The sequence below is a fragment of the Nycticebus coucang genome, chromosome 2, assembly GCF_027406575.1.
Source record: "Nycticebus coucang isolate mNycCou1 chromosome 2, mNycCou1.pri, whole genome shotgun sequence".
Lineage (NCBI taxonomy): Eukaryota > Metazoa > Chordata > Mammalia > Primates > Lorisidae > Nycticebus > Nycticebus coucang.
In genome coordinates, this window is record NC_069781.1 from 14,712,123 (window position 1) to 14,739,014 (window position 26,892).

At 37.2% G+C, this 26,892-nt stretch overlaps 2 protein-coding genes across 2 annotated transcripts; both read right to left on the reverse strand.

The window, feature by feature from the left end:
* Nucleotides 1-3,978: 3,978 nt before the first annotated feature.
* Nucleotides 3,979-5,049, reverse strand: LOC128571654 (olfactory receptor 1L3-like). Its single transcript, XM_053571268.1, has one exon. The coding sequence runs from the start codon at nucleotides 4,964-4,966 to the stop codon at nucleotides 3,989-3,991; it is 978 nt and encodes a 325-aa protein (XP_053427243.1). The 5' UTR covers nucleotides 4,967-5,049; the 3' UTR covers nucleotides 3,979-3,988.
* Nucleotides 5,050-18,493: 13,444 nt separating this feature from the next.
* Nucleotides 18,494-19,429, reverse strand: LOC128596137 (olfactory receptor 1L3). Its single transcript, XM_053605583.1, has one exon. It carries the CDS (start codon nucleotides 19,427-19,429, stop codon nucleotides 18,494-18,496), a length of 936 nt encoding a protein of 311 aa, XP_053461558.1.
* Nucleotides 19,430-26,892: the final 7,463 nt, after the last annotated feature.

Consider the following 26,892-nt stretch of genomic DNA (forward strand, 5'->3'; position numbering starts at 1 on the left):
TGTGGCAATTGTTTTTCTATTCCTGAGAAATTTCATTTAGGGTTATATCTTCCACCATCCACGTTGCTGCAAAAGACATTATTTCATTCCTTTCTATGGCTGAGTAGGACTCCATGGCATATCTATATTACATTTTCTTTATCCATGCATCAGTTGATGGGCACTTAGGTAGATTCCATATCGTTGCAATTGTGAATTGTGTTGTGATAAACATTCAAGTGAAGGTGTCTTTTTGGTCTGACGACTTTTCCTTTGGGTAGATATCCACTAGTGGAAATGCTGGATCAAATGGTAGGTCTACTTTTAGTTCTCTATAGACTAGTACTAATTTACTTTCCCACCAGTATGTGTATCCCTTTTTTACCACATCCATGCCAACATCTATTTTCTTGACTTCTTAGTAATGGTCATTCTACTGGGGGTGAGGTGGTATCTCATTGTGGTTTTAACCTGCATTTTCCTGATAGGTTATTGCATAGTGTTGTGAGTTCCCTGTCATTTGAGTCAGTCAAACAAATGCTAGGTTAACACAGTGTGTTCAGTTTATTGGAAGGATCAAAGTATTAACATAGGGAAGAGTAGGGATGGGAAGATCAAAGTATAGATGGGAAGATCTAATATCAAAAAAAGTCAGCTTTATGCAAATCAACATGTACATTATATATTTGTATATATACACATATGTGTGTCTATAGATGGTCATCTAGCATATATAGCATGAGAGTAATTGACATAGTCTATTGATTAATCGATCGATCTAAACTGTCTCACCCCACATCTAAGGACAGGACCAACTTCAATTCCTGTTTGACACAACACGTGAAAATAGGTATGAAAGGAAAACAATTATCAATTAAAAAATATTTTACATGAATAAATAAATATGTGAGACCAGCAACACTATTTGAAAAGTAGGAAGAATTACCTTAGTATGTATTTTATTTTATTTTAAAAAATTTCCTTAAATTGCTTATTTTTTATTTCAGTTTGATATTAGAGTACAAATGTTCAGGTTACGTTGTTTTCATTTCTTTTCTTCCATAAAACAAATTTGCTTTTATTGCATATTTGTTAAAATAGTATAAACTTATACATAACTTTCACATAATCTGAATTCTTAAAAATTTATATTAAATATACTCAATTTTCTTATAGAAATATGAGAAACGAATCAAGAAATGAACCATTTCCCTTCATTCAAAAGAAATGAAGGAATTGGGCTGTATTACAAGGGAACAGACTTTGAAAAACTAAGGTGACAGAAGGCCCATGCTTGTGACTTTTTCTCATTGGCCTTTGAATACCTAGAATAGCTGTTTACCTCAGGTAATTACAATGAAAATGGTTCACATCACAGTTTTGAGACCAGACTTAGATCATCTTAGTATTTCTCAGTCAGACTTCCGATAGAAAATGCCTGATAGCAGAGATTGATCCTTAGCAGATTACTGTTGACAGGCAGTATTGTATAAGGAGGACAATGACAAATATGAACCCTGTTATTAGTAGTGCTACTCCTTGTAAGACATTTGACCCTGCTGATCCTGTTTTCCAATTTGTAAAAGGCTCATTGTTGCAAACGCTTAGTATAATGCCTGCCTGCCTGACATATGACAGGCACTCAATAAATGCTACCTACTAAATTTTAAAGGCAAAGGCACAGAATATGTTAAATTGCCAGTTAAGAGTTGCTTTTTAACTCCAGCTACTAGAAAGTCTGGTTCATATGCCAGAAAGGACATGAACTGCTTACTTATATATCTGAGAAGAATTTTGGCATAGTTATATCATAGTTGCATTAACTACCATTTAAAAATTTTTATCCTACTTACATTTCACATTAGCTTAAGAGTTCAAAATTATTCCATACAATTGTTAAATAGCATATTTAAATAAATATTATCTTTAGTATTTCATTCTTCTGGGATTAAGATTTGTAATATTCACTATCAAACATTATAGCTTGATGCAATTAGAGATGATAAAATTAATGGAACAAAATAAAATGTTAGAAAATAGATTTAGGTATATATATAGGAATTTTCTATACAATACTGGATGTTTTTTAATTTAATGGGAAAGTGTTTCATTTAACCATCCCATAGTGAAAAATGAACATAACAAGGGCAGATGTTAACAACATATCCTAACATAGGACCAAAAGAGAGTGAACTTAAAAAAAAACTTTATATTAGGGATATCGGCGGACAGCAGCGCAAGAGGTGGGAAATGAATGAATTGGGCTGCATTACAAGGGAATTAACTGAGAAATTATTGGATTGGGTTGAGAAAAATTAAGAATTGGATTGCAATTAGGTAGTCTGAGGTTTCAAAACTAAACATAACATTAAACTATAGAAATAGTTTCATTTTTGTGGTGACTGAAAATTAGCTTGTTACACATATTAGTCTTCTCGTTCCTGCCACACCCATAACAAACATAATCAAGCTTCATACATCCTTGTTCGTTTAGTTCAGTGGTAGGCACATGAATTGTCTCTCTATAGCAATGAAGGAGGCTTTATCAGTTAATCAGAGTTGGCAGGGAAATTAAAATTAACATGCCATACAGAAAATCATGAAATGAAATTGAACAACATATCCTCACACTGATTCTGCTTTGCCCTAGTATAGAGATTAATGTGACAAAAATGAAATGGGTTTAAAGAGTCTTTTTAAAAAGTTTTATTTTTATTTTAAATTAACAATTATATATATTCATGGGATACAATGTTAGGTTTTGATACATGTATACATTGTGGAATGATCAAATCAGGATAATTAACATATACATTACTTCAAATGCTTATTGTTTCTTTGTAGTGAGAACATTTAAAATCCATTCTTCTACCTACTTAGAAATGTGCGACAAATTATTAAATATACTCACCATGTGTGATAGATCACCAACACCTTATTCTATCATTTAACACTTTAGGGTCACTCATCTTCTCCTTGTCTGAAATACCATGAGAGTTTAATTTGTTTGACCTAGACATTTCCTTCTATTAAAATGTCAAGGAGGAAAGGGACTCACTACATTGCTTTTTTAAAAAAAACCATTGTATAAAGTAATTCATCTGATTGCTTTCCTAAGTCATATAATTTGTTCCTCACATAAGTTTAGGGTCTCTTTTATATTAGGCACTCCAAACCAAAAGGTAGTTTACATCCATTGATGTTTGACTCTGCCTCCAGTGTCCATAGGAAACATTTTTAGTTACATGGACTTCTGAAAACATTGACAGAAGAGACTGTAGAAATACAGCCATCTCTAGAAAGAAAAGCACACAAGGGAAGCCACAGGTAGAGCCAGGGGATGAATGCACCTTGAGTATTCATCAAGGTGAATATGGAGGGAAGGAAGAGTAGAGACCAAACCCATGCAGAGGCATAGGGTTGTCTTACAGTCAGTTGGGTGATTGGTGTCAGTTACTGAGAAAATAAGACTCTAGAGCTCAGGACATCCAGGTCTTGTGATAATTAAGAAAAGGGACTGTAGTTGTATCATGGCATTATCAGGGAACAGAGTTAGGGACCACTTGTCCAATGCAGGGTTGAGACACACCCATTAACCCTCCCATACACATTTGCAAAAAAGTTCGGACACCTTCAAACAGAATAGAGAGATTATGTATGCATAAATATCTTTGCAGGTGTACATTTGTGTATACATATGTACAAAAATTCTCTGTTGGTTCAAATGACCAAGTGGGGCTGCATTTATATACAGAAAGAAATATAGGAGGATTGAAATAAATACAGAAAGAAAAAAAGAAATGTGATTTTCCAGAATGGAGAGATTATGGAATGAGTCTATGCTTGGAGCATCAGTATCAAGATACGTAAACCATCCAGTCATAGAATGACAGAAATCACATGGTGCAAAATTACAAGGTGCAGCTACAATTGATGAAAGGGCATTCTCTGAAAGGAGTCGCATCAGGTGCTGTAACACACACGGGGGTGTGTATACACACCTTGCAAATCAGGGTCCACAGGTTTTATTGGCCTTTGCAGAAGAACATATGGTCATTTGAAACTTAATCTTGTTTAACAATTTCTCTAAGCCCTGTTTCATGTCTTTGTTCCTTAAACTGTAGATAAATGGGTTGAACATTGATGTCAACACAGTGTAGTTGATTGTTGCTATTCGGTCCTTGACAGTATAATTGGACAAGGGCTGAAAGTATACATAGGTGATACTTCCATAAAAGAAGGCCACCACAGTGAGATGGGAGCTGCAGGTGGAGAATGCTTTGCGTTTTCCAGCTGCGGAAGGAATCTTGAGAACAGAAATCAGGATTCTCAGGTAAGAGATGATGATGCAGACAAATGGAGCCATCACAGAGGCCAGCCCTTCTGTCATGGCCACAATTTCATTGACAAGGGTGGAAGAGCAGGACAGTTTCAGAACAGGGTTGACATCACAAAAAAAGTGATGGATAACATTTGATGCACAAAAAGTGAGCTGATTCACCAGGAGGACGTGTAGGAGGGAGTGGAGACAGGACAAAGTGATGGAGAAGGCCAGGAGGGAGGCACAGCACCTGTGGCTCATAACAGTGACATAATGAAAGGGGTTACAAATAGCTACATAGCGATCGATGGCCATAGCTGCCAAGAGATAACTGTCTATGTTTCCAAAGACCAGGAAGAAATACATTTGTGCCAGACATTCAGCATAGGATATGGTCTTTGTCTCTGATAAGAAGTTCACCAGCATCTTGGGGACTATGACTGTAGTGTAGCACATATCAGCAAAAGACAAGATGCTTAGGAAGAAGTACATAGGGTTTTGTAGTCGAGGATCAGAGCGGATAGCTGAGATGATGAGCATGTTTCCCACCAAGGTGACCAAGTATATGACAAGAAAGAGGGCAAAGAGTGGCTTCTGGTCCTCAGGCCGAGACGAGAGTCCCAGGAGGATAAATTCAGAAAGTCCTGTCAGATTGGACATTCCCATGGCCTTGTATGCACCTAAAGACAAACAATATAGTCAATCCACAGTTCTAAGTTTATTTACAACATGCCTCTTTTCATCTTGTTTTTTCACTGAGCATCAGTTATTAATAGAGCATGTACTCAGATGTTTAATTTTCTTCCTGTATATGGGAAAATCAGAGCTGAAAGTATGTGTTTACTTTTTAAGAATATTGGAGGTATAGATCTATCTCAATCAGTTCAGGCTACCATAGCAAATCACTACAGACTGGATAGCTTACAGAAGAAACATTTGTTTCTTACAGGTCTGGGAGGCAGAAAGGTGAAGCTCAAGGTGCCATCAAATCCAGAGTCTGGTTAGACTCTGTTTCTTGATTTTCAGGACATCTTCTCATGGTATGGTCACATGGCTGAAAGTAGACAGGAAGCAGCCCTTCTTATAGGGCATTCATTGCACTGTGGTGGCTCCAACTCTCATGACCTAATTACCTCCCCAAACTCCCAATTCCAAATACCATCACACCAGGGATTAGGATTTTAGCATATGAATTTAGGAGGGCACAAACATTCACTCCATAGCAAAATCTATAGAGAACAGATACTGATACTAGGGAGGGAGGGAACAGGAGAGAAATAAGATTGAGAGGTTGATACCATTTTCCTCCTCTGTACTCTGTGGCTGGTAATCACAGGAGCCATAGCTGTCATACTATGACCAGGTTCAGGATATCTTCTGAGTAAGGAGTCTCAGTGGCTAGCCCACATCTAGATAATAATGGGATAATAATGTTCATCTACCTTGCGGTTGATGAACAACCTTTCTTTGAAGTCAAGATGTTTCTTTTTACATCATTTATAATGGGAGCAAGAAATTCACCAAAAGAACCCACATTAAATGTAGGCAGTTACTGGAAAAAGAAAGATGGAGGGACAAGTATGAGGAGGGCATGAACTTGTGTAAGAAGATTCTCTCAGCTTCCCTACCAAGGTCAGGGGAATGTGACTCAGAAGTAGACCATCTCATCATAAAGGAAGGTGCAACCCTAGAGTGTGAATAGAGAAAATCTGCATTCAGGAAGAAAGTCAGTTAGGTCTCATTAGCCCTGAGTGATGATATCAAAGCTCAGTTTTCTCTCAGAGACTGGATATTTCCACTTTCTCACCCATACTCTCAGTGTTAATTTTTTACCTTATTAAAGGACATTGGTATTTTACCTCATGCGTTTTTTCCTCTCATTTCTTCTCCATGAAGTGGTTGGTCAAAGGAAAACAAATCTGTGCCAAGAAATAGCAGATGCAAAGCCATCTCACTGGAGAAAATCTCCAAGTGCTTCTTGATTCTGAATGCGCCTTTCCCTGGATTCTTCCCATCATTCACAAGCTGTATATACTCATATCCCCTACTCTCCCCATGGGAGGGTTTTCTGAGACCTTGCCAGGAAGTCCCTGGTGTCAGTGGGGGAGGGAATACAAACACCCACATTGATTAATATTGTGCAGAACTGTCTTTAGTGATCCAGAGGGATTTTAAGTGTTCTCCCTCCTCAAGTGGCCCCACAGTCTTCTCAGAACGTCCAGGTATAGTGCAATGTCTGCTTGGCTTAGAGTAGTATCCAAGATGGACACTATAATCTGTTCCTGGCTCTTCCAAGCTGTTTAAGGGCTTATATGGGAGATGTCCCACATAGCACTATATACAGAGTATTGGGTATTCCTACCTGGGTCCACTGAACCGATAAAATTTCTATTTGGCCTTCTGCTTAGTGCCTCCATTTCTTCAAAGGACAACTATCCCAGAGAACCCCAACAACATTGTTACCGTCTTTCCCAACTGTCCCCAAATTAGATACAATACTAGATTAGTGTCAGCAATCTTATGATTACCTTCTAACAAAGGTAATACCACACCTTTGATCCCAATTGTAAGTCACCTTTTCCTTATTAGGCAATCTCCAAGACTGCCTCTCTCAGATATTTGATTTCAATTCCTTGCTAACACCACTAAGAAAAGCCACTAGCTTCATTCTTTTTACTATTATTGATTCATGTAAGGACACCAAATCCATACATCAGGGCCCACAGCTGCCCTGCCTTTTACATATTGCCCATTTCCTGTCACTTATTGGAATTCTGATTACATCTTATAATTCAATACCTTTTTTTCCTTTTCTTTTCTCTCCTAATTTTATTAAGGCATAATTGACAGATAAAGTTGCATATATTCCTGGTGTACAATGTGATAATTGTATGTAAGTATATATTCTGGAATGATTACCACATCAAAATAATTAACACAACCATCATTACACATGATTATTACTGTGTATTTGTGTGTTTGGTGAGAACCCTATGACCTACTGTCTTAGGAAGTTTCCTGTAAACAATGTAGTATTATTAACTGTAGCCATCATGCTGTACACTTAATCCCCATTGCTTATAACCAAAATTTTGTACCCTTTGACCATCATTTCCCCATTTCTCCCAATTCCTAGTCAATGGAAACCACTGTTTTCCTCTCTGCTTCTTTTTCTTTCTTTTTAAAAATTAAAATAGATTTAAGGGGTATAAAAGTTTTATGTTAAATATATGAATTGCATAGTAGAGACTTTATGCTTGTAATAGTTCCCTCACTTGTATAGTGTACCAATAATTCTTTGTCTTGCAGGCTGTTCCCCTACTGAGTCATTGGTGTCCAGGAGGTCATTGTGGATGACCATGAATACTCATTGCTTAGCTCCTTTCATAAATGAGGACATGTGATATTTACTTCTTGTTCCTGGGTTACATCACTTAGAATAACGGCAGCTAGTTCGATCCAAGTTGCTGTAAAAGACATTAGTTCATTCTTTTCCATGGCCTAGTAGTATTCCATCATATATAATAATATAATATATCACATTACATGCTAATATAGTATATATTTATACACATGTAATGCATTAATATTTTATAATATTATAAACAGAAAATGGAATATATATACACTCATTTGTTGGCGAGTTCTTAATTTGGTTCCATATCTTCACAATTACATTCTATGCTACAATAAACACACTTGAGTAGGTGTCTTTTCTATAAAATGACTTTTTTTTTTTATTAGATTGGCTTGTTCAGAACAAAATTATAGTGTTTAAAACAATGGTAAAAGGATTACCTTGAGTAGTTGAAGGAATTCACAATTTTAAATTTGGTTGAATATTCAAAAATCTGAGACATTCCTATAAAACTACCTGCATTCTTTGGTTTAGCTAATTGTAGTCCAAATGTAAAGGACATCATTCTTAAAGATACCATTTTCAAAAACATTATTCCCACGTCCTAAGAAAAAATGTGAATTTTGTATGTTTGGTACAAGTGAAGGCTGATATAGAAAATAAAAAGACTAAGAACCAATCAGTGTTTACAAATAAAGATGATCAATTCTTAATGATCTACCAGAGTCAGTAACTGAGTTTGCAAAATCAATGGCCATGGGGTTATAAAATGACTTTTTTATCCTCTGAGTAGATCCCCAGAAGTGGGATTGCTGGACCAAGCTGGATAGATCTACTTTTAGTTCTTTGATAAATCTCCATACTGCTTTCCAGAGAGGTTGTACTAATTTACTTTCCCACCAACAGTGTGTAGGCATTCCCCTTTTGCCAAATCCATGTCAACATCTGTCCAGGGTTTTGTGCACCTGGTTTGAATGCCAGCTGGGAAAATATGCTGAAAATACACAAGCTTAAAACAAAGTCTGGAAATACCTGGAGAAGGTTTAACTCAGGCCAAGTAGTAAGACCGAGAAAATGCAGTGCCTCTCTGGCTTCTTGAGAAGGATTTTATTTATTTCCAACAAAGGTGCATACGCAAAAAGGGGTTGAAAGAATCCCAAGTTCTCAGGAAGCCTGGTTGGAGAGAGAAACTGGGTAAGCGGTAGGGTGTTGGGAAACAGTTGATGGTATATTTAAATAAATGGGGAGAGAGAAACTAGTTCTATTCATGCAGGGGAAGTAAACCAGGTTTCCTAATTTAACTACATATTCAAAGAGTTAAATCCTCCCATCTGTTGACTTTCAAATGCATAGGCCTATTCCAGCCTGTCCAGGCGCCTCTCAGTTCTTTTCATCTTCCATGAATTTGAAGAACTCCAAGGGATTGTCCTTCTGCAAGTGTTCCCCTGGGTGTCCCTGCATTGAGGTGGGAGCCCCGTTGAGAAGTCAACCTGTTTACCTCCCACAAGCATCTTTTTTTTTTTTAGTTTTTTAGTAATTGTCATTGTGATGGGGATAGGTGGTATCTCCTGGTTTTAATTTACATTTCCTTTATTAGTGATGTTGAGCATTTTCTTCATGTATTTGTGGTCATTTGTTGCTATTCTCTTGAAAATAATGTCTGTTCATGTCTTTTGCCCAGTTTTTATTGGGAGTATTTCATTTTTCTTTTTGATTTGTTTAAAGTCCTTCTAGATTCTGAATATTAGCTTTTGTGAGATGCATATACCTTGTGAATATTTTCTCCCATTACATAGGTTGTTGATTTAAACTGTTGATTATATCTTTTGCTGTGCAGAAGCTTTTTAGTTTAATTAAGTCCCTTTATTTTTGTTTTTTATTGTATTTCTTTTTGATGTGTTAGTCCTAAATTCTTTGTCTAGGCCAATGTCCAGAAGAATTTTCATGGTGTCAGGTGTTACTTTAAGTCTTTAATCCATATTGAGTTAATTTTTGTATAGACTAAGGAATAGGGATCTGATTTCAGTCTTTTGCATGAAGCTATCAAATTTTCTCATCACCATTTATTGAGGGGATTGTCCTTTTCTAGTGTGTGCTTTTTCCTGCTTTGTCAAAGACCCATTGATTGTAGATATTTGGCTTTACTTTTGGATGCTCTATTCTGCTCTATTAGTCTATTCATCTGCTTTTATATCCACATCATGCTCTTTTGGTTACCCTTTCCTTCTAGTATAACATAAAGTTGGGTAACGTAATTCTTCCAGATGGGTTATGTCACGTAGAATTGCTTTGGCTATATGGGGTTTTCTTTGGTTCCATAGGAATTTTAGGTTTTTTTTTTTTTTTTTCAAATTGAGTGAATGACATTGGTACTGTGACACTAATTACATTGAATTTATGGGTTCTGAGGTATCCTTGAACGTTCCTTGTATCCTTTGGATGAAACCCACTTGATCGTGCTGAATTGTCCTTTGGATGTGTTTTGGGATTCAGTTTGCTAGTTATTTTGTTGAGGACTTTTTCATGTGTCTTCCTCAAGGATAAGGTCAGTATTTTGTTGTTGTGTCCTTTCTTGGATTTTGCATCAAAGTGATAGTGGCTTCATAGAATGAGTTAGGGAAGATTCCCTCCATTTACACGTTATAGAACAGTTTCACAAGATGGGTACCAGTTCTTTGTACATCTGGTAGAGTTTGGCTGTGAATCCCTCTGTGTCTAGGCTTTTTAAAAAATGAGACATTTCTTATTATTGAGTCAATCTTGAAATTCATTATTGTTCAGAATTTCTATTTCTTCCTGATTAAAGCGGGGAGATCGTTTTTTCAGAAATTTATCCATTTCCTCTAGATTTTCTAGTTTGTATGCATGGAGGTGTTTATGTAATAGAAGTCCCAGGTAATCTTTTGTATTTCTGCAGTGTCAGTTGTAATATCTCCTTTTTCATTTCTGATTGAGCACTTTTAAATCCACTCTCTTCTGTTAACCTAGCTAGTGGTCTATCAATTTTGTTTATCTTTAGAGAACCAACTTTTAATTTCATTGATCTTTGTTATTTTATTTTTGGGTTAAATTTCATTTGCTTCTGGCTGTGATCTTTGTTATTTCTCGTCTTTTAGTATGTTAGGGTTCTCTGAAGAGTTGAATAGTTCTGTTCTCTGAAGTATGACATTAGGTTGCTTTTTAAAAATCTTTGTCTTTTGGTTGCAGGCTTTGGGTGGTATGAATTTCCCTCTTAGCACTGCCTTTGCTGTATCTCAGAGATTTTGGAAGCAATTGTCGCCATTGTCATATAATTTTTTTTTATTTTTTGTCATTGACCAAATGATCATTCAGTAACAAGTTGTGTAATTTCCCTGTGTAGTGTTGAGAGTTCCTCTTGAAATCAAGAGTTCCTCTTGAAGCCTAGTATAACTTCAATTTTTAAAAATTTGCTGAAATTTGTTTTGTGACCTAATTCATGATCTGCCTCACTGATGAATGTTTCATGTGCTGATAAGAATGTATATTCTGCAATTTTGGAGTAAAATGTGCTGATAGTTCATTTGTTCCAATGTGATCAGCTTTATTCTGTCAGTAGAGTGTTGATGTCCCTTATTATTATGTTATTTCTTTTCCTAGGTCTAGTACTATTTGTTTAATGAATCTGGGAACTCTAGTGTTAAGTCCATATACACTTAGGATTGTTGTATTTTCCTGTTTGATTGATCCATTTTTTATGATATAATGTCTGTCTTTGTCTTTTTTTTTTTTCACTGTTGTTGATTTGAAAATAGCTACTCCTTATTTTTAGTTACTACTTACATGGAATTTTTCCCTGCCCCTTTACAAGTTAAATGAGTTTCTTGGAGAGAGCAAATGTCAAGTTGTGTTTTTTATCTATTCAGCCAAGCTACAACTTTTAAGTGGGAGAATTTAGACCATTTACTTTCATTTTTAATACAAGCGTTGATAAGTAAGATACTGCTCCAGTTTTCATGTTGATTATCACCTAGTTGTTTTGTATGCACTCTTGTGTTAAAGAGCTATGTTTATTTTTGAATCTTTTATACTGGTTGGTGTTATCTTATTTTTTTTCTTGATTTTCAGAGCACTCTTGAACATTTCTTATAGGGGAGGTCAGGGGTGATTAATTCTTAGTGTTTGCTTGTTTGGGAAAGCCTTTATTTCTCCTTCATTAATGAAACTTAGTTTCGTAGGATACAGAATTCTTGGCTGATAGTTGTTCTATTTAAGACTATAGATAGGACCACAAATCCTTCTGCCTTGTAAGAGTTCTGTTGAGAAATATGAGTTTCCTCATGAAGGTTACTTGATATTTTCTCCTCATGGCTCATAGGAATTCTTCCTTCACTTTTGGTCAGTTTGAATGAGTATGTGCCTTTGTGCAATGAATCTTCCATGTGTTCGTTGAGCTTCTTGTATCTAGATATCTATGTCTCCAGTAAGACCAGGTGAGTTTTCCTCAACTATTGTCTCAAATAGTTTTTCTAGGCCTTTTGTTTTTTCTTCTTCTCCCTTGGGGATACCTGTGATTCTCATATTTGGGTGTTTTACATAATCCATATTTCTCAAAAAGTTTGTTGGGCAGCCTTAAAGAAAGATGGAGACTTTACCTCTTTCATGTTTACATGGATGGAGCTGGAACATATTCTTCTTAGCAAAGTATCTCAAGAATGGAAGAAAAAGTATCCAATGTACTCAGCCCTACTATGAAACCCAATTATAGCCTAAAAATATGGGGAAAGGGGAAAGGGAGGTGAGGGGGAGGGTAGTGGGGAGAGGGTAATTGGTGGGACCACACCTACGGTGCATCTTTTACAAGGGTACATGTGAAACTTACTAAATGTAGTTATTGTCTTAACACAATAACTAAGAAAATGCCAGGAAGGCTAGGTTAACCAGTGTGATGAAAATATGTCAAATGGTATATAAAACCAGTGTATAGTGCCCATGATTGCATTGATATACACAGCTATGATTTAATAATAAAAAAAAAGTTTTGTTGGTTTTTCTTGACCCTTTGTTCTTTATTTTTTACTTATTGGATTAATTCAAAAGAGTTATCGTGAAGCTTTGAGACTTTTTCTTCTAGCTGTTCTATTTTTAAAACTTTCTACTGTGTTTTGTGTTTTCCTATTTGAATGTTTCATTTCCAGAAGTTCCATTTGTTTTTTTAAAAATATATCTCTCAGCAGGGCGCCTGTAGCTCAGTGGCTAGGGCACTATCTTTAGTAAATATTTTCATTTTATGAATTATTTTTCTGTTTTCTTTGAATTGGTTTTCTATTTTTCCCTGGCATCTTTTTGAGCTTCCTTACAATCCATATTTGGAATTATTATCTACCATTTCAGTATTTTTATTCTTACTGGATCCGTTACTAGAAAACTGCCATGATCCTTTGGGAATTCTTTTACACTGATTTTTCATAGTTCCAGAGTTCTTGTACTGACTCCTTCCCATATGGAGCAGCTGTCACTTCTTGGTTTTGAATTTTGGGTGAGAACATTTATAATCTACTGTCTTAGGAAATTTTATGTAAATAATATAGCATTATTAACTATAGCCATCATCCTGTACATTTAATCCCCAGTAGTTTCTCATCTTATAAGTGAAAGTTTGTACCCTTTAACGAACATCTCCCTATTTCCCACAACTCCTATTACTTGGCAAATACCATTCTACTTTTTCTTTCTTTCTTTTTAAAAATTTAAATAGATTTAGGGAGTACAAATGGCTTTTTGTTACACGGACAAATTGTTTAGTGGAAAGTTTATTCTTTTAATATACCCATCACCTGTGTAGTGTACATTGCTTCCAATAGGTAATTTTTTGTCCCTCACACCCTTCTACTGAGTCACCAGTGTCCGTGAGATCATTGTAGATGACCATCATACTTATTGCTTAGCTTCAATTATAAGTGAGAACATGTGGTATTTGTTTATTTTGTGCCTGGCTTACTTAATTTAGAATAATGCCCTCCAGTTCCATCCATGTTGATGCAAAATATATATGTCATTCTTTTTCATGCTAAGTGGTATTCCATGATATATGTGTTTGTGTGTGTACACATACATACACATACATAGTATTTTATTTATCTACTCATGACTTGGTGGGCAAAAAGTTGGTTCCATACCTTTGCAATTGTGAACTGTGCTGTGGTTAACATAGGGGCAGGTGTCTTTTCTATAAAATGGCTTCTTTTCCTCTGGGTAAGTTCCTGATAGTGGTACTGCTAAATCAGAGGGTAGATCTATATTTTTAGTTCTGAGAAATATGAATACATTTTTCCATAGAGACTGTACTAATTTACATTTCCACCAAGATTACAAGAGCATTCTCTTTCACTGCATTTGAGCCAACATTTTTGGGGGGCAGGGGACAGTGTCTCATTCTGTTGCCCAGGTTAGAGTGCTGTGGCATCAGAGCTCACAGCAATCTCAAACTCCTGGCTCAAGTGTTTGAGATTGCTCAAACCTCTTGCCTCAGCCTTCCAAGTAGCTTGGACTACAGGTGTCTGTCACAACTATTTTTAGAGATGGGGTCTCGCTTATGCTCAGGCTGGTCTTGAACTCCTGAGTTCAAGCAATTGTTCACCCCACCATGGCCTCCCAGAGTGCTAGGACTACAGGCATGAGCCACCATGCCTAGCCTCCAACATCTTTTTTTTTTTTTTTTTAGTTAATTATGGCCATGTGAGAGGCATAAGGTGATATTTTATTGAGCTTTTAATTATTCCATTGTATTGTGAGTTCTTTGTTGTTTGAGGTGGTCAAACAAATACTAATGACCACAGATTGTATTGTTTATAGGAAGGATCAATATACAAGTATAGGGAAAGATAATTTCCTGGGTGGGTAGATCTAATATCTGAAAAATGTCAGTTTTATGCAAATCATTGTGTGCTGTATGGTCATCTGGCACATATAGCATTAGAGTGGTTGAGATAATCTATTAATCTATCTAAACTCTCTCAGCCTACATCTAAGGACAGAGTCAAATTCAAGCTCTCTAACTTCTGTTTGACACCATACATGAAAATAGTTGGTAGAAAGTTTAAAAAAAAAACCCACTTTTAAAAAATTTCCAGGATGAAATAAACATTTAAGAATTGTTAATCACATTTATAAAATGTAGGATTCAAAGGAAAAATTTCATTAGTATATATTTTAAAAATCTATAATCAAACATTATGCTTGAGAAAAGTACAGGTGGTTAATTAGTATAATGAAATAAAAGGTTAGGAAATAGATTTAGGTATATATTAGGATTTACTATGTGATACTGAAGATTTTTTAATTTAATGGAAAAGTAATGCTTTGTTTAACCATCTCATGGTTGTAAAGGATGATTATCTCCACTAAACTATCATTAGGTAGTCTAAGGAGAAATGAAGCCAGTTGCCGAACCCGAAGAAAGTCCTTGTCATATCCATGGCAATAAAAGATCCTTTATGTTAACAAATGGAAAAAAATACCATGCTCATGGTTGGGAATAATCAATATTTTAGTTAAAATGTCTATACTATCCAAAGCAATCTACAGATTTATTTATTTATTATTATTAAATCATAGCTGTGTATATTAATGCAATCATGGGGCACCATACACTGGTTTTATATACCATTTGACATATTTTCATCACACTCGGTTAACATAGTCTTCCCGGCATTTTCTTAGTTATTGTGTTAAGATATTTATATTCTACATTTAGTAAGTTTCACATGTACCCTTGTAAGATGCAGTGTAGGTGTAGTCCCCCAATTACCATCCCTCCACCTGTCCTTCCCCCTCCCCTCCCCTTCTCTTTTCCCCATATTCTTAGGTTATAATTGAATTATAGCTTTCCTATGAAAGCTATAAATTAGTTTCATAGTAAGGCTGAGTACATTGGATACCTTTTCTTCCATTCTTGAGATAGTTTACTAAGAAGAATATGTTCCAGCTCTAATCTACAGATTTAATGCAATCCCTATTGAAGCACCATAATCATACTTTAAAGAGCTTGAAAAAACAGTGCTGCATTTTATATGGAATCATAAAAAACCTCGAATAGCAAATACACTACTCAGAAATAAAAACAGATCAGGAGGTATCGCATTACCAGACTTCAGGCTATACTATAAGTCTATAGTGATCAAAACACAGCATGGTACTGGTGCAAAAACAGAAAGGTAGATGTATGGAACAGAATAGAGAACCAAGAGATGAACCCAAATAGTCATTTGATCTTTGAGAAAGCTATCAAAAACATTCACTGGAGGAAAGATTCCGTATTAAACAAATGGTGCTGGGTGAACTGGCTGGTGACCTGTAGAAGAATGAAACTGGACCATCTCCCACCATTAAAAAAGATTGATTTTCACTGAATAAAAGATCTAAATTTAGACATGAAACTATAGAAATATTAGAAGAGAGTGCAAGGAAAATGCTTGAAAAAAATTGGCCTGGGGAATTTTTTGAGGAGGGCAATTGAAGCAACACCAAAATTATATTACTGGGATCTGCTCAAACTAAAAAGCTTCTACATAGCCAAGAGCACAGTAAATAAAGCAAACAGACAGCCTTCAGAATGGGAAAAGATATTTGCAGGTTATACTTCTGACAAAGATCTGATAACTAGAATGCACAGAGAACTCAAACTTATCAATAAGAAAGAACAAATAACCCTATTTCAATGTGGGCAAGAGACTTGAACAGAAACTTCTCTGAAGAAGACAGATGCATGGCCTACAAATGCATGAAAATCGTCATCATCCTTAATCAGAGAAATGCAAATTAAAACCACTTTGAGATATCATCTAACTACAGTAAGGTTAGCCCACATAACAAAATCCCAAAACTACAGATGTTGGCATGGATGTGGAGAAAAGGGAACACTTCTACATTGCTGGTAGGAATGTAAGTGAATACGGCCTTTTTGGAATGAAGTTTGGAGAATACTTAAGGAACTAAAAGTGGTTGTACTGTTTGATCCTGCAATCCCCCTATTAGGTAATTACTCAGATGATCAAAATTCATTTTACAATAAAGAAATTTGCATCACAATGTTTAGTGCAGCCCAATTCATAATTGCCAAGTCATGGAAGCTGCCCAAGTGTCCATTGACCCATGAATGGATTAACAGATGATGGTATATCTATATGATGGAATACTATGCAGCCATAAAAAGATGGAGCCTTCCCATCTTTTATGTTTACCTGGATGGAGCTGGAGCATATACTTCTTAGTAAAGTATCTTAAGAATGGAAAAAAAGTATCCAATGTGTTCAATACTACTATGAAATCAGTACATAATTACCTACACATTCATAGGAATGGTAAAACATAACTATTGTCCAGGAAGAAGGAGGGAAGAGGAAGGAGAGGGGAGGAGAAGAAGAGGCTTGGAGGAGGGGGGGTATTTGGGGAGACCTAACCTAATGTGCATAATGCAATGATACATTTCTAGAATATTAAGAATAGAGTATGAAAAAAAAAGAATAGAATATAATGTCTTACCACAACAAATAAGTGGGGAGATGGTTATATTAATCAGTTAGATGAAATAATTCCACATTTTATATCAAATCAGCACTTTGTACCTCATAAATGCATTATTGTACACAGTTATGATTTAACGAAGAATTTATAAAATCCTTACTGGTAGTTTTATCCATTGATTTTTGACTCTGCCTCCAGGGCCCATAGGAAACATATTTTTTCCTTCTTTTTTTTTTTGAGACAGAGTCTCACTTGGTCACTCTTGTGAAAGAGTGCCATGGTATCTTAGCTCACAGCAATCTCAAACTCTTGAGTTCAAGTGATTCTTTTGCCTCAACCTCCCAAGTAGCTACTGTGTGCAGCTATTTTTTTTTTTTTAAGAGATGGGGTCTTGCTTTTGCTCAGGTTGGTCTCAAACTCATGAGCTCAGGCAATCTAACTGCCTCAGCCTCCCAAGTGCTGGGATTACAGGCCTGAGCCACTGCATCCAGGTAGGAAACATTTCTGGTTACATGTAATATCTTCCTGACTTCTGAAAAAAATTGTCAGAAGAGGCTATAGAAATACAAACATATCTAGAAAGAAGAGCACACAGGCAAGAAGCCCCAGAAAGAGAGGGCTGTTGAATGCACTTTGAGTATATGGAAGAAAGGAAGAGTAGAGACCAAACACATGTAGAGACATGGAGCTGTCTTATAGTCAATTAGGTGATTGGTGTCAGTTAATGAGACCCTATGACTCTGGAGCTCAGGACATCCACCTCTTATGATAATTAGGAAATGGGAGCATAGTTGTGTAATGGCATGATCAGGGAACACAGATTCAGCAGTTGTGGAGCTCTTAGTCTGATGGGGAGGTGAGACAAAGCCATCAATCCTTCCATCTGCAAATCCAAACATCTGCAAAAAATTTAACAGCTTCAAATAGAATAGAGTGGCTATATATGGGTAAATATCTTTACATATATGTAAATTTCTATATAGATGTGTACAAAAGCTCTTTGTTAGCTCAAATGACCAAATGGGGCTGAATTTATATACAGAAACAACATATATATGTATTTGGGAGGATACAAATACATATGGAAAGAGTAAAGAGAATGTGATATTCTAGAATGGAGAGAGATTATGGAGTAAGTCTACAATTGGAGAATCAGTATGAAGACATCTGAATAGTCTAGTCTTAGGATGATAGAAACTATAGGTGCAGAAATACAAGGTGCAACTGCAATTGATGAATTGTATAAAATTCTCTATAAAAGAGTTGCATCAGATTCTCTGTCTCTTTCTCTCTCACACATACCCCTTGCAAATCAGAGTCCACAGATTTTATTGGTTTTTGTAAAAGGAAACCTACCCACTGGAGATAATCTTGTTTAACAATTTCTCTAAGCCCCGTTTCATGTCTTTGTTTCTTAAACTGTAGATAAATGGGTTGAACATTGATGTCAACACAGTGTAGTTGATTGTTGCTATTCGTACCTTGAGAGTGTAACTGGACGAGGGCTGACAGTAAACGTAGGTAATACTTCCATAAAAGAAGGCCACCACAGTGAGATGGGAGCTGCAGGTGGAGAATGCTTTGCGTTTTCCAGCTGCGGAAGGAATCTTGAGAACAGAAATCAGGATTCTCAGGTAAGAGATGATGATGCAGACAAATGGAGCCATCACAGAGGCCAGCCCTTCTGTCATGGCCACAACTTCATTGACAAGGGTGGAAGAGCAGGACAGTTTCAGAACAGGGTTGACATCACAAAAAAAGTGATGGATAACATTTGATGCACAAAAAGTGAGCTGATTCACCAGGAGGACGTGTAGGAGGGAGTGGAGACAGGAGAAAGTGATGGAGAAGGCCAGGAGGGAGGCACAGCACCTGTGGCTCATAACAGTGACATAATGAAAGGGGTTACAAATAGCTACATAGCGATCGATGGCCATAGCTGCCAAGAGATAACTGTCTATGTTTCCAAAGACCAGGAAGAAATACATTTGTGCCAGACATTCAGCATAGGATATGGTCTTTGTCTCTGATAAGAAGTTCACCAGCATCTTGGGGACTATGACTGTAGTGTAGCACATATCAGCAAAAGACAAGATGCTTAGGAAGAAGTACATAGGGTTTTGTAGTCGAGGATCAGAGCGGATAGCTGAGATGATGAGCATGTTTCCCACCAAGGTGACCAAGTATATGACAAGAAAGAGGGTAAAGAGTGGCTTCTGTTCCTCAGGCCGAGACGAGAGTCCCAGGAGGATAAATTCAGAAAGTCCTGTCAGATTGGACATTCCCATGGCCTTGTATGCACCTAAAGACAAACAATATAGTCAATCCACAGTTCTTACTTTATTTGCAACATGCCTCTTTTCATCTTGTTTTTTTTACTGAGCATCAGTTATTAATAGAGCATTTACTCGGATATTTAATTTTCTTCCTGTATATGGAAAAATCAGAGCTGAAAGTATGTGTTTACTTTTTAAGAATATTGGAGGTATAGATCTATCTCAATCAGTTCATGCTGCCATAGCAAATCACCACAGACTTGATAGCTTACAGAAGAAACATTTGTTTCTCACAGGTCTGGAAGGAAGAAAGGTGAAGCTCAAGGTGGGGATCACACTGGAGATTAGTATTTTAGTGTATGAATTTAGGGGGGCACAAACATTCACTCCATAGCAAAATCTATAGAGAACAGATACTGATACTAGGGAGGGAGAGAACAGGGGAGAAACAAGATTGAGAGTTTGATACCATTTTTCTCCTCCTTACTCTGTAGCCGGTAATCACAGGAGCCATAGCTGTCACAGTATGACCAGGTTCAGGTCCTTCTGAGTAAGGAGTCTCAGTGGCTAGCCCACATCTAGATAATAATGGGATAATAATGTTAATCCACCTTGTGGTTGATGAACAACCTTTCTTTGAAATCAAGATGTTTCTTTCCAGGTCATTTATAATGGAAACAAGAAATTCACCAAAAGAACCCAAATCGAATGTAGGCAGTTATTGGTAAAAGAAAGATGGGGGGAGGGAACAAGTATGAGGAGGGTGTGAAATTGTGTAAGAAGATTCTCTCAGCTTCCCTACTCTTCAGGTCAGGGGAATGTGACTCAGAAGTTGACCAGCATAAAGGAAGGTGCAACCCTAGAGTGTGAATAGAGAAAATCTCCATTCAGGAAGTCAGGTCTCTCATTAGCATTGAGTGATGATATCAATGCTCAGTTTTCTCTCAGATCGGATATTTCCACTTTTCACCTGTACTCTCAACGTTATTTTTTTTTTTACCTTATCAAAGGACATTGGTATTTTACCTCATGTATTTTTTCCTCTCATTTCTGCTCCATGAAGTGACTGGTCAAAGGAAAACAAATCTGTGCCAAGAAATAGCATATGCAAAGCCATCTCACTGGAGAAAATCTCCAAGTGCTTCTTGATTCTGAATGCGCCCTTCCCTAGATTCTTCCCATTGTTCACAAGCTGTACATACTCATAGCCCCCACTCTCCCCATGGGAGTATCTTCTGAGACCTTGCCAGGAAGTCCCTGGTGTCAGTGGGGGAGGGAATAAGAATACCCACATTGATTAATATTATACAGAACTGTCTCTAGTGATCCAGAGGGATTACAAATGTTCTCCCTCCCTAGGTTGCCCCATCGTTCTGTTAGAACCTTCTAGTGTAGTGAAACATCTACTTAGCTTTGTGTAGGTATCTAAGACAGGTGATGCTTTCCTGTTCCTGGCTCTTCCAAGGTGTTTAAGAGTTTATCTGGGAGATGTCCCCAGTAGCTCTGAGGACAGTGTAGTGGTATGCAGTCCATTGAAATGGGCCACATAGGCCTGTCTTTTAGTGTCTCCATTTCTTCAAAGGACAACTACCTCAGAGTACCCCAACATAACTGGTATCTTTTCCAACCCTCTCAAGATTAGATACATCAATAAAATTAGATTAGTGTCAGTAATCTTATGACTACCTTTCTAATGAAAGGTAATATCACAAACTTTGAATACAACCAAACCTCACCCTTTCCTTATAGACAATCTCTATGTTGGCTGCTCAGATATTTGATTCCCATTGCTTGCTATCATCACTAAGGGAGGCTTTATTTCTGGATACTCTATTCTGTTCCATTAGCCTATGTGTCTACATTTATACCTGTGCCATGCTGCCTTGGCTGCTATTTCCCTGTAGTAAAATATACAGTCAGGTGATGTAACTTTTACAGATATGTTCTTTTTGCTTAGGATTGTTTTACCTATTTGTGCGTTTTTTGGAGTCCATAAGAATTTTAGGGTAGATCTTTTGGAATTCATTAAAAAATGACATGGGTATTTTCATAGAAATTGCATTAATCTGTGGATTACTTTGGTCAGTATGTCATTTTAACAATATTGTCTCTTTCAATCAATAAACATGGGATTCTTTTTCATTCATTTGTGTCATCTATGCTTTCTTGTTTCAGTACTTTATAATTCTTATAGAGATCTTTTATCTCCTTGGTTAAGTATATACCAAAGTATTTTCTATTTGTAATTTATTTTTTATTTTAGAGTAAGGACATTATTTTTAAAGCTGTTATAAATGGAATTGAGTTCTCTGATTCTGAGCCTGGTCATTGTTAGTGTACAACAGGCTACTTATTTGTGTACACTGACTTTGTAACTTGAGACTTTACTGAATTCACTTAACAATTCTAGGATTCCTTTGGAGAAGTCTTCCTTAAGGCTAAGTATAAAGGTCATGTCATTGATTAACAGGGATAATTTGATTTCTTCTTTTCCAATTTGGATGCTTCTTATTTCTTTCTCTTTCCTGATTACTCTGGATAGGACTTCTAGTATTATATTGTGGGTAGAAATATAATTCAGGCTGACATTCCAGAGGACTTGTGTGGGAATGGCCCCAAGCCCACCCCTTGCTGCTTAGCATGCCTATGGTGGCAGAGCAAGGGGTCAGAATGTTCAGCAGAATAGGCAGGAAACTGGTTTGGGAACATCCAGGTAGAAATCATCAGCTTAGCAGAGCTAAGATTATCAGTGGAGTTAGAAGGCAATTAAAAATTACCTTGGAACTGAGACAATCTAGCCCAAAGGCAGTCAACGTAACCATTCCTCTCTCATCTCCTAGGGCAACTTTGTTACATATTTAGTTCAACCTTAAGAATTGTTCTATGGAGAGAAGGCGGAGCAAGATGGCAGCCGAGTAACAGCTTCCTTGCATCTGGGCACTGTGAGTCTGGGGAGATAGGACTCCAGGCATCTCTGGCTGGTGGGATCTGCCTATCATCATCCCTGAGAGGATACAGGGAGTCAGCGAGAGACTTCTGGACCCCAAGAGGAGGACTAAAACAGTGGAAAACTGGAAAGTGGTCACGTGTGTTCAATCCGTCTAAACCCGCCCGCAACTGTAAGTTCAGTAGCAGCGAGACTGCAAACCAGAAAGGCCTTACCTGTGAACTGTTTTGGTGTCTTTGGACTTGGCACTCAGCTGAACTGCCTTGGGGAGAGCCTGAGCGGGAGTGCGGAGAACTCTGGCATTTGTCTAGGGCCCCAGTCTGAGCCGCTGAGCCAGACGGAGCTAATGGTGTTTGGCTCTGGGTCACAGGCAGCCATTGTGAGCGATCTGCCACGGCAAGCTCCGCCCTCAGGGTCGCAGAGCTAGAATTGGGTGGGAGCTGGTAACCCAGCGACCAAGTAGCCTAAGGGCGGGGTCTGAGCCGCCTTGCAGCCCTAACCCTTGGGGGCAGAGGAAGACCAGTTTTGGCACACAGGGTAAGCGGATAGCCACTTCAGCAGTGATTCCAGCGACAAGCACTTCCCCTGGGAAAGCTTCTGCTCAGCAAGTGAACAAGTTCAAAGTGCCTTTTAAGTGGGCTGAAGAGAGATTTAGGGTGTCTACCTGCTGGGGTTTGAGAAACTAGCAGCCTCCAGTCGTATCAGAACTGTGATTAACATCTCATACCCCAGAAGACCATGTGTTGCCCAGACAATATTCAATAAAATATACATACTGCTTTGTTTTTGGTTGTGTTTTTTTTTTTTTTTATTGGTTAGGTTGTTTTTTTTTTTTGGTTTATGTTGATGTTGTGGATTGTTGTTTTGTTTTTTAAGTTCAACCTTTTCCATACAGATCCTTTTTCTTTCTCAATTTTTCTAGCTGAATTATAATTTCCCATTGTTGCCTATTTCAATAATTAGAACTTCATTTCTGTTAGTGTTTCTACTGCTATTATTTGGTTGTTCCAGGAAATTTTATCCCGTAAAGTTTTCTGTTTCCTTGTTTTGGTTTGATTTATAGCATTTTTGTTTTTCCTCTCTACTTGGTGGAGGTGGGGTACTGTGTCTGATCAGGTTAGCAAAGAGCTGCTGACCTCAAGGGAACCACCCAACTGGGCAACCCCAGAAGATGGTTTTTTCTTAAGGTTGTATCAAAGTACCCTACTGTACACCTATATTGCTCTGACTCCCTCTTTCAGTGCCTCTCTTCTTTTTGTCAATATTCCTTTTACCCACCCCATCTCCTTTCTCTATTTTTCTTTTTTTTTTTCTTATCACTCAGTCCTCCTTTCTTTCATCCCTTTTTTGCTCTTCAACCTTCTCACCCTTCTGGTCCTGTAACCCTTAGTCCACAGGCACGAGAACTTAAAGAGCAAGAGGAAGTGAAAGGAAAATTAGGGCAAGGAAACAGATAAAAGAAATCACCCATGAGGAAGAATCAGCAGAAAACTCCAGGCAACATGAAGAACCAGTCCAGAACAACCCCACCAAGGGACCATGAGGTAGCTACTGCAGAGGATTCCACCTATACAAAAATGTCAGGAATGACAGAAAGGGAATTTAGAATACACATGTTGAAAACAATGAAAGAAATGATGGAAACAATGAAGGAAACTGCTAATAAAGTGGAAATTAACCAAAAGGAAATTCAAAAACAGAATCAAATAAGACATGAATGATATGAAGAATATAAAAAGGATATAACAGAGCTGAAGGAAATGAAACAGTCAATCAGGGAACTTAAAGATGCAATGGAAAGTATCAGCAACAGGTTAGACCATGCAGAAGAAAGAATTTCAAAGGTAGAAGACAAAGTTTTTGAGATAACTCAGATAGTAAAAGAGTCAGAAAAGAAGAGAAAGAAAGCAGAACATTCACTGTCAGAATTATGGGACTTTATGAAACGTTCCAACATACGAGTTATAGGAATTCCAGAAGGGGAAGAAGAATGCCCCAGAGGAATGGAAGCCATACTAGAGAATATTATAAAAGAAAATTTCCCAAATATCACTAAAGATTCTGACACACTGCTTTCAGAGGGCTATCGGACCCCAGGTCACCCGAACTCTAACCGAGCTTCTCCAAGACACATTGTGATGAACCTGTCCAAAGTCAAGACAAAAGAAAAGATTCTGCAAGCTGCCAGGAGTAAGCGCCAGTTGACCTACAGGGGCAAATCCATCAGATTGACTGCAGACTTCTCTAATGAAACTTTCCAAGCAAGAAGACAATGGTCATCTACCTTTAATCTACTTAAACAGAACAATTTCCAGCCCAGAATTCTGTACCCTGCTAAGCTAAGCTTCAAAATTGATGGACAAATCAAATCATTTACGGATATACAAACATTGAGGAAATTTGTCACAACAAGACCAGCTCTACAGGAAATACTTCAACCTGTTCTGCACACTGACCACCACAATGGATCAGCAGCAAAGTAAGAACTCAGAAATTAAAGGACAGAACTTAACCTCCACACTGTTGCAAAAGATAAAACTAAGCAATGGACTCTAACAAAATAAGATGAATAGAATACTACCACACATATCAATTATCTCAATAAATGTTAATGGCTTGAATTCCCCACTGAAGAGACATAGATTGGTTGACTGGATTAAAAAACACAAGCCATCCATTTGCTGTCTGCAAGACACACCTGGCTTCAAAAAACAAATTAAAGCTCTGAGTCAAGGGTTGGAAGACAATTTTTCAGGCAAATGGCATTCAGAAGAAAAGAAGAGTTGCAATCTTATTTTCAGATACATGTGGATTTAAAGCAACTAACATCAAAAAAGACAAAGATGGTCACTTTATATTGGTCAAGGGAAAAATACAACAAGAAGACATTTCAATTCTAAATATCTATGCACCCAATTTAAATGCTCCCAGATTCTTGAAACAGACCTTACTCAGTCTGAGCAATATGATATCTGATAATACCATCATAACAGGGGACCTTAACACTCCTCTTACAGAGCTGGACAGATCCTCTAAACAGAAATTAAACAAGGATATCAGAGATTTAAATGAGACCCTAGAACAACTGTGCTTGATAGACTCATATAGAACACTCCATCCCAAAGATAAAGAATATAGGTTCTTCTCATCACCCCATGGAACATTCTCCAAAATTGATCATATCCTGGGACACAAAACAAATATCAACAGAATCAAAAGAATTGAAATTTTACCCTGTATCTTCTCAGACCATAAGGCACTAAAGGTGGAACTCAACTCTAACAAAAATGCTTGACCCCACCCAAAGGCATGGATATTAAACAATCTTCTGTTGAATAACAGATGGGTGCAGGAAGAAATAAAACAGGAAATCATTAACTTCCTTGAGCATAACAACAATGAAGACACAAGCTACCAAAACCTGTGGGATACAGCAAAAGCACTTTTGAGAGGAAAATTCATTGCTTTAGATGCCTACATTCGAAAAACAGAAAGAGAGCACATCAACAATCTCACAAGAGATCTTATGGAATTGGAAAAAGAAGAACAATCTAAGCCTAAACTCAGTAGAAGAAAAGAAATATCAAAAATCAAATCAGAGATCAATGAAATTGAAAACAAAAGAATCATTCAGAAAATTAATGAAACAAGGAGTTGGTTTTTTGAAAAAATAAATAAAATAGATAAACAATTGGCCAGACTAACGAGGAATAGAAAAGTAAAATCTCTAGTAACCTCAATCAGAAATGCTAAAGGGGAAATAACAACTGATCCCACAGAGATACAAGAGATCATCTCTGAATACTACCAGAAACTCTATGCCCAGAAATTTGACATTGTGAAAGAAATGGATCAATATTTGGAATCACACCCTCTCCCTAGCCTCAGCCAGGAAGAAATAGAGCTCCTGAACAGATAAATTTCAAGCACTGAGATCAAAGAAACAATAAAAAAGCTTCCAACCAAAAAATGCCCTGGTCCAGATGGCTTCACACCAGAATTCTATCAAACCTTCAAGGAAGAGCTTATTCCTGTACTGCAGAAATTATTCCAAAAAATTGAGGAAGAGGGAATCTTCCCCAACACATTGTATGAAGCAATCATCACCCTGATACCAAAACCAGGAAAAGACCCAAACCTAAAGGAGAATTTCAGAGCAATCTCACTCATGAATATAGATGCAAAAATTCTGAACAAAATCCTAGCCAATAGATTACAGCTTATCATCAAATAAGTCATTCATCATGATCAAGTAGGCTTCATCCCAGGGATGCAAGGCTGGTTTAACATATGCAAGTCTATAAACGTTATCCACCATGTTAACAGAGGCAAAAATAAAGATCACATGATCCTCTCAATAGACGCAGAAAACGCATTTGATAAAATCCAGCATCCCTTTCTAATTAGAACACTGAAGAGTATAGGCGTTGGTGGCACATTTCTAAAACTGATTGAAGCTATCTATGACAAACCCACAGCCAATATTTTACTGAATGGAGTAAAACTTAAAGCTTTTCCTCTTAGAACT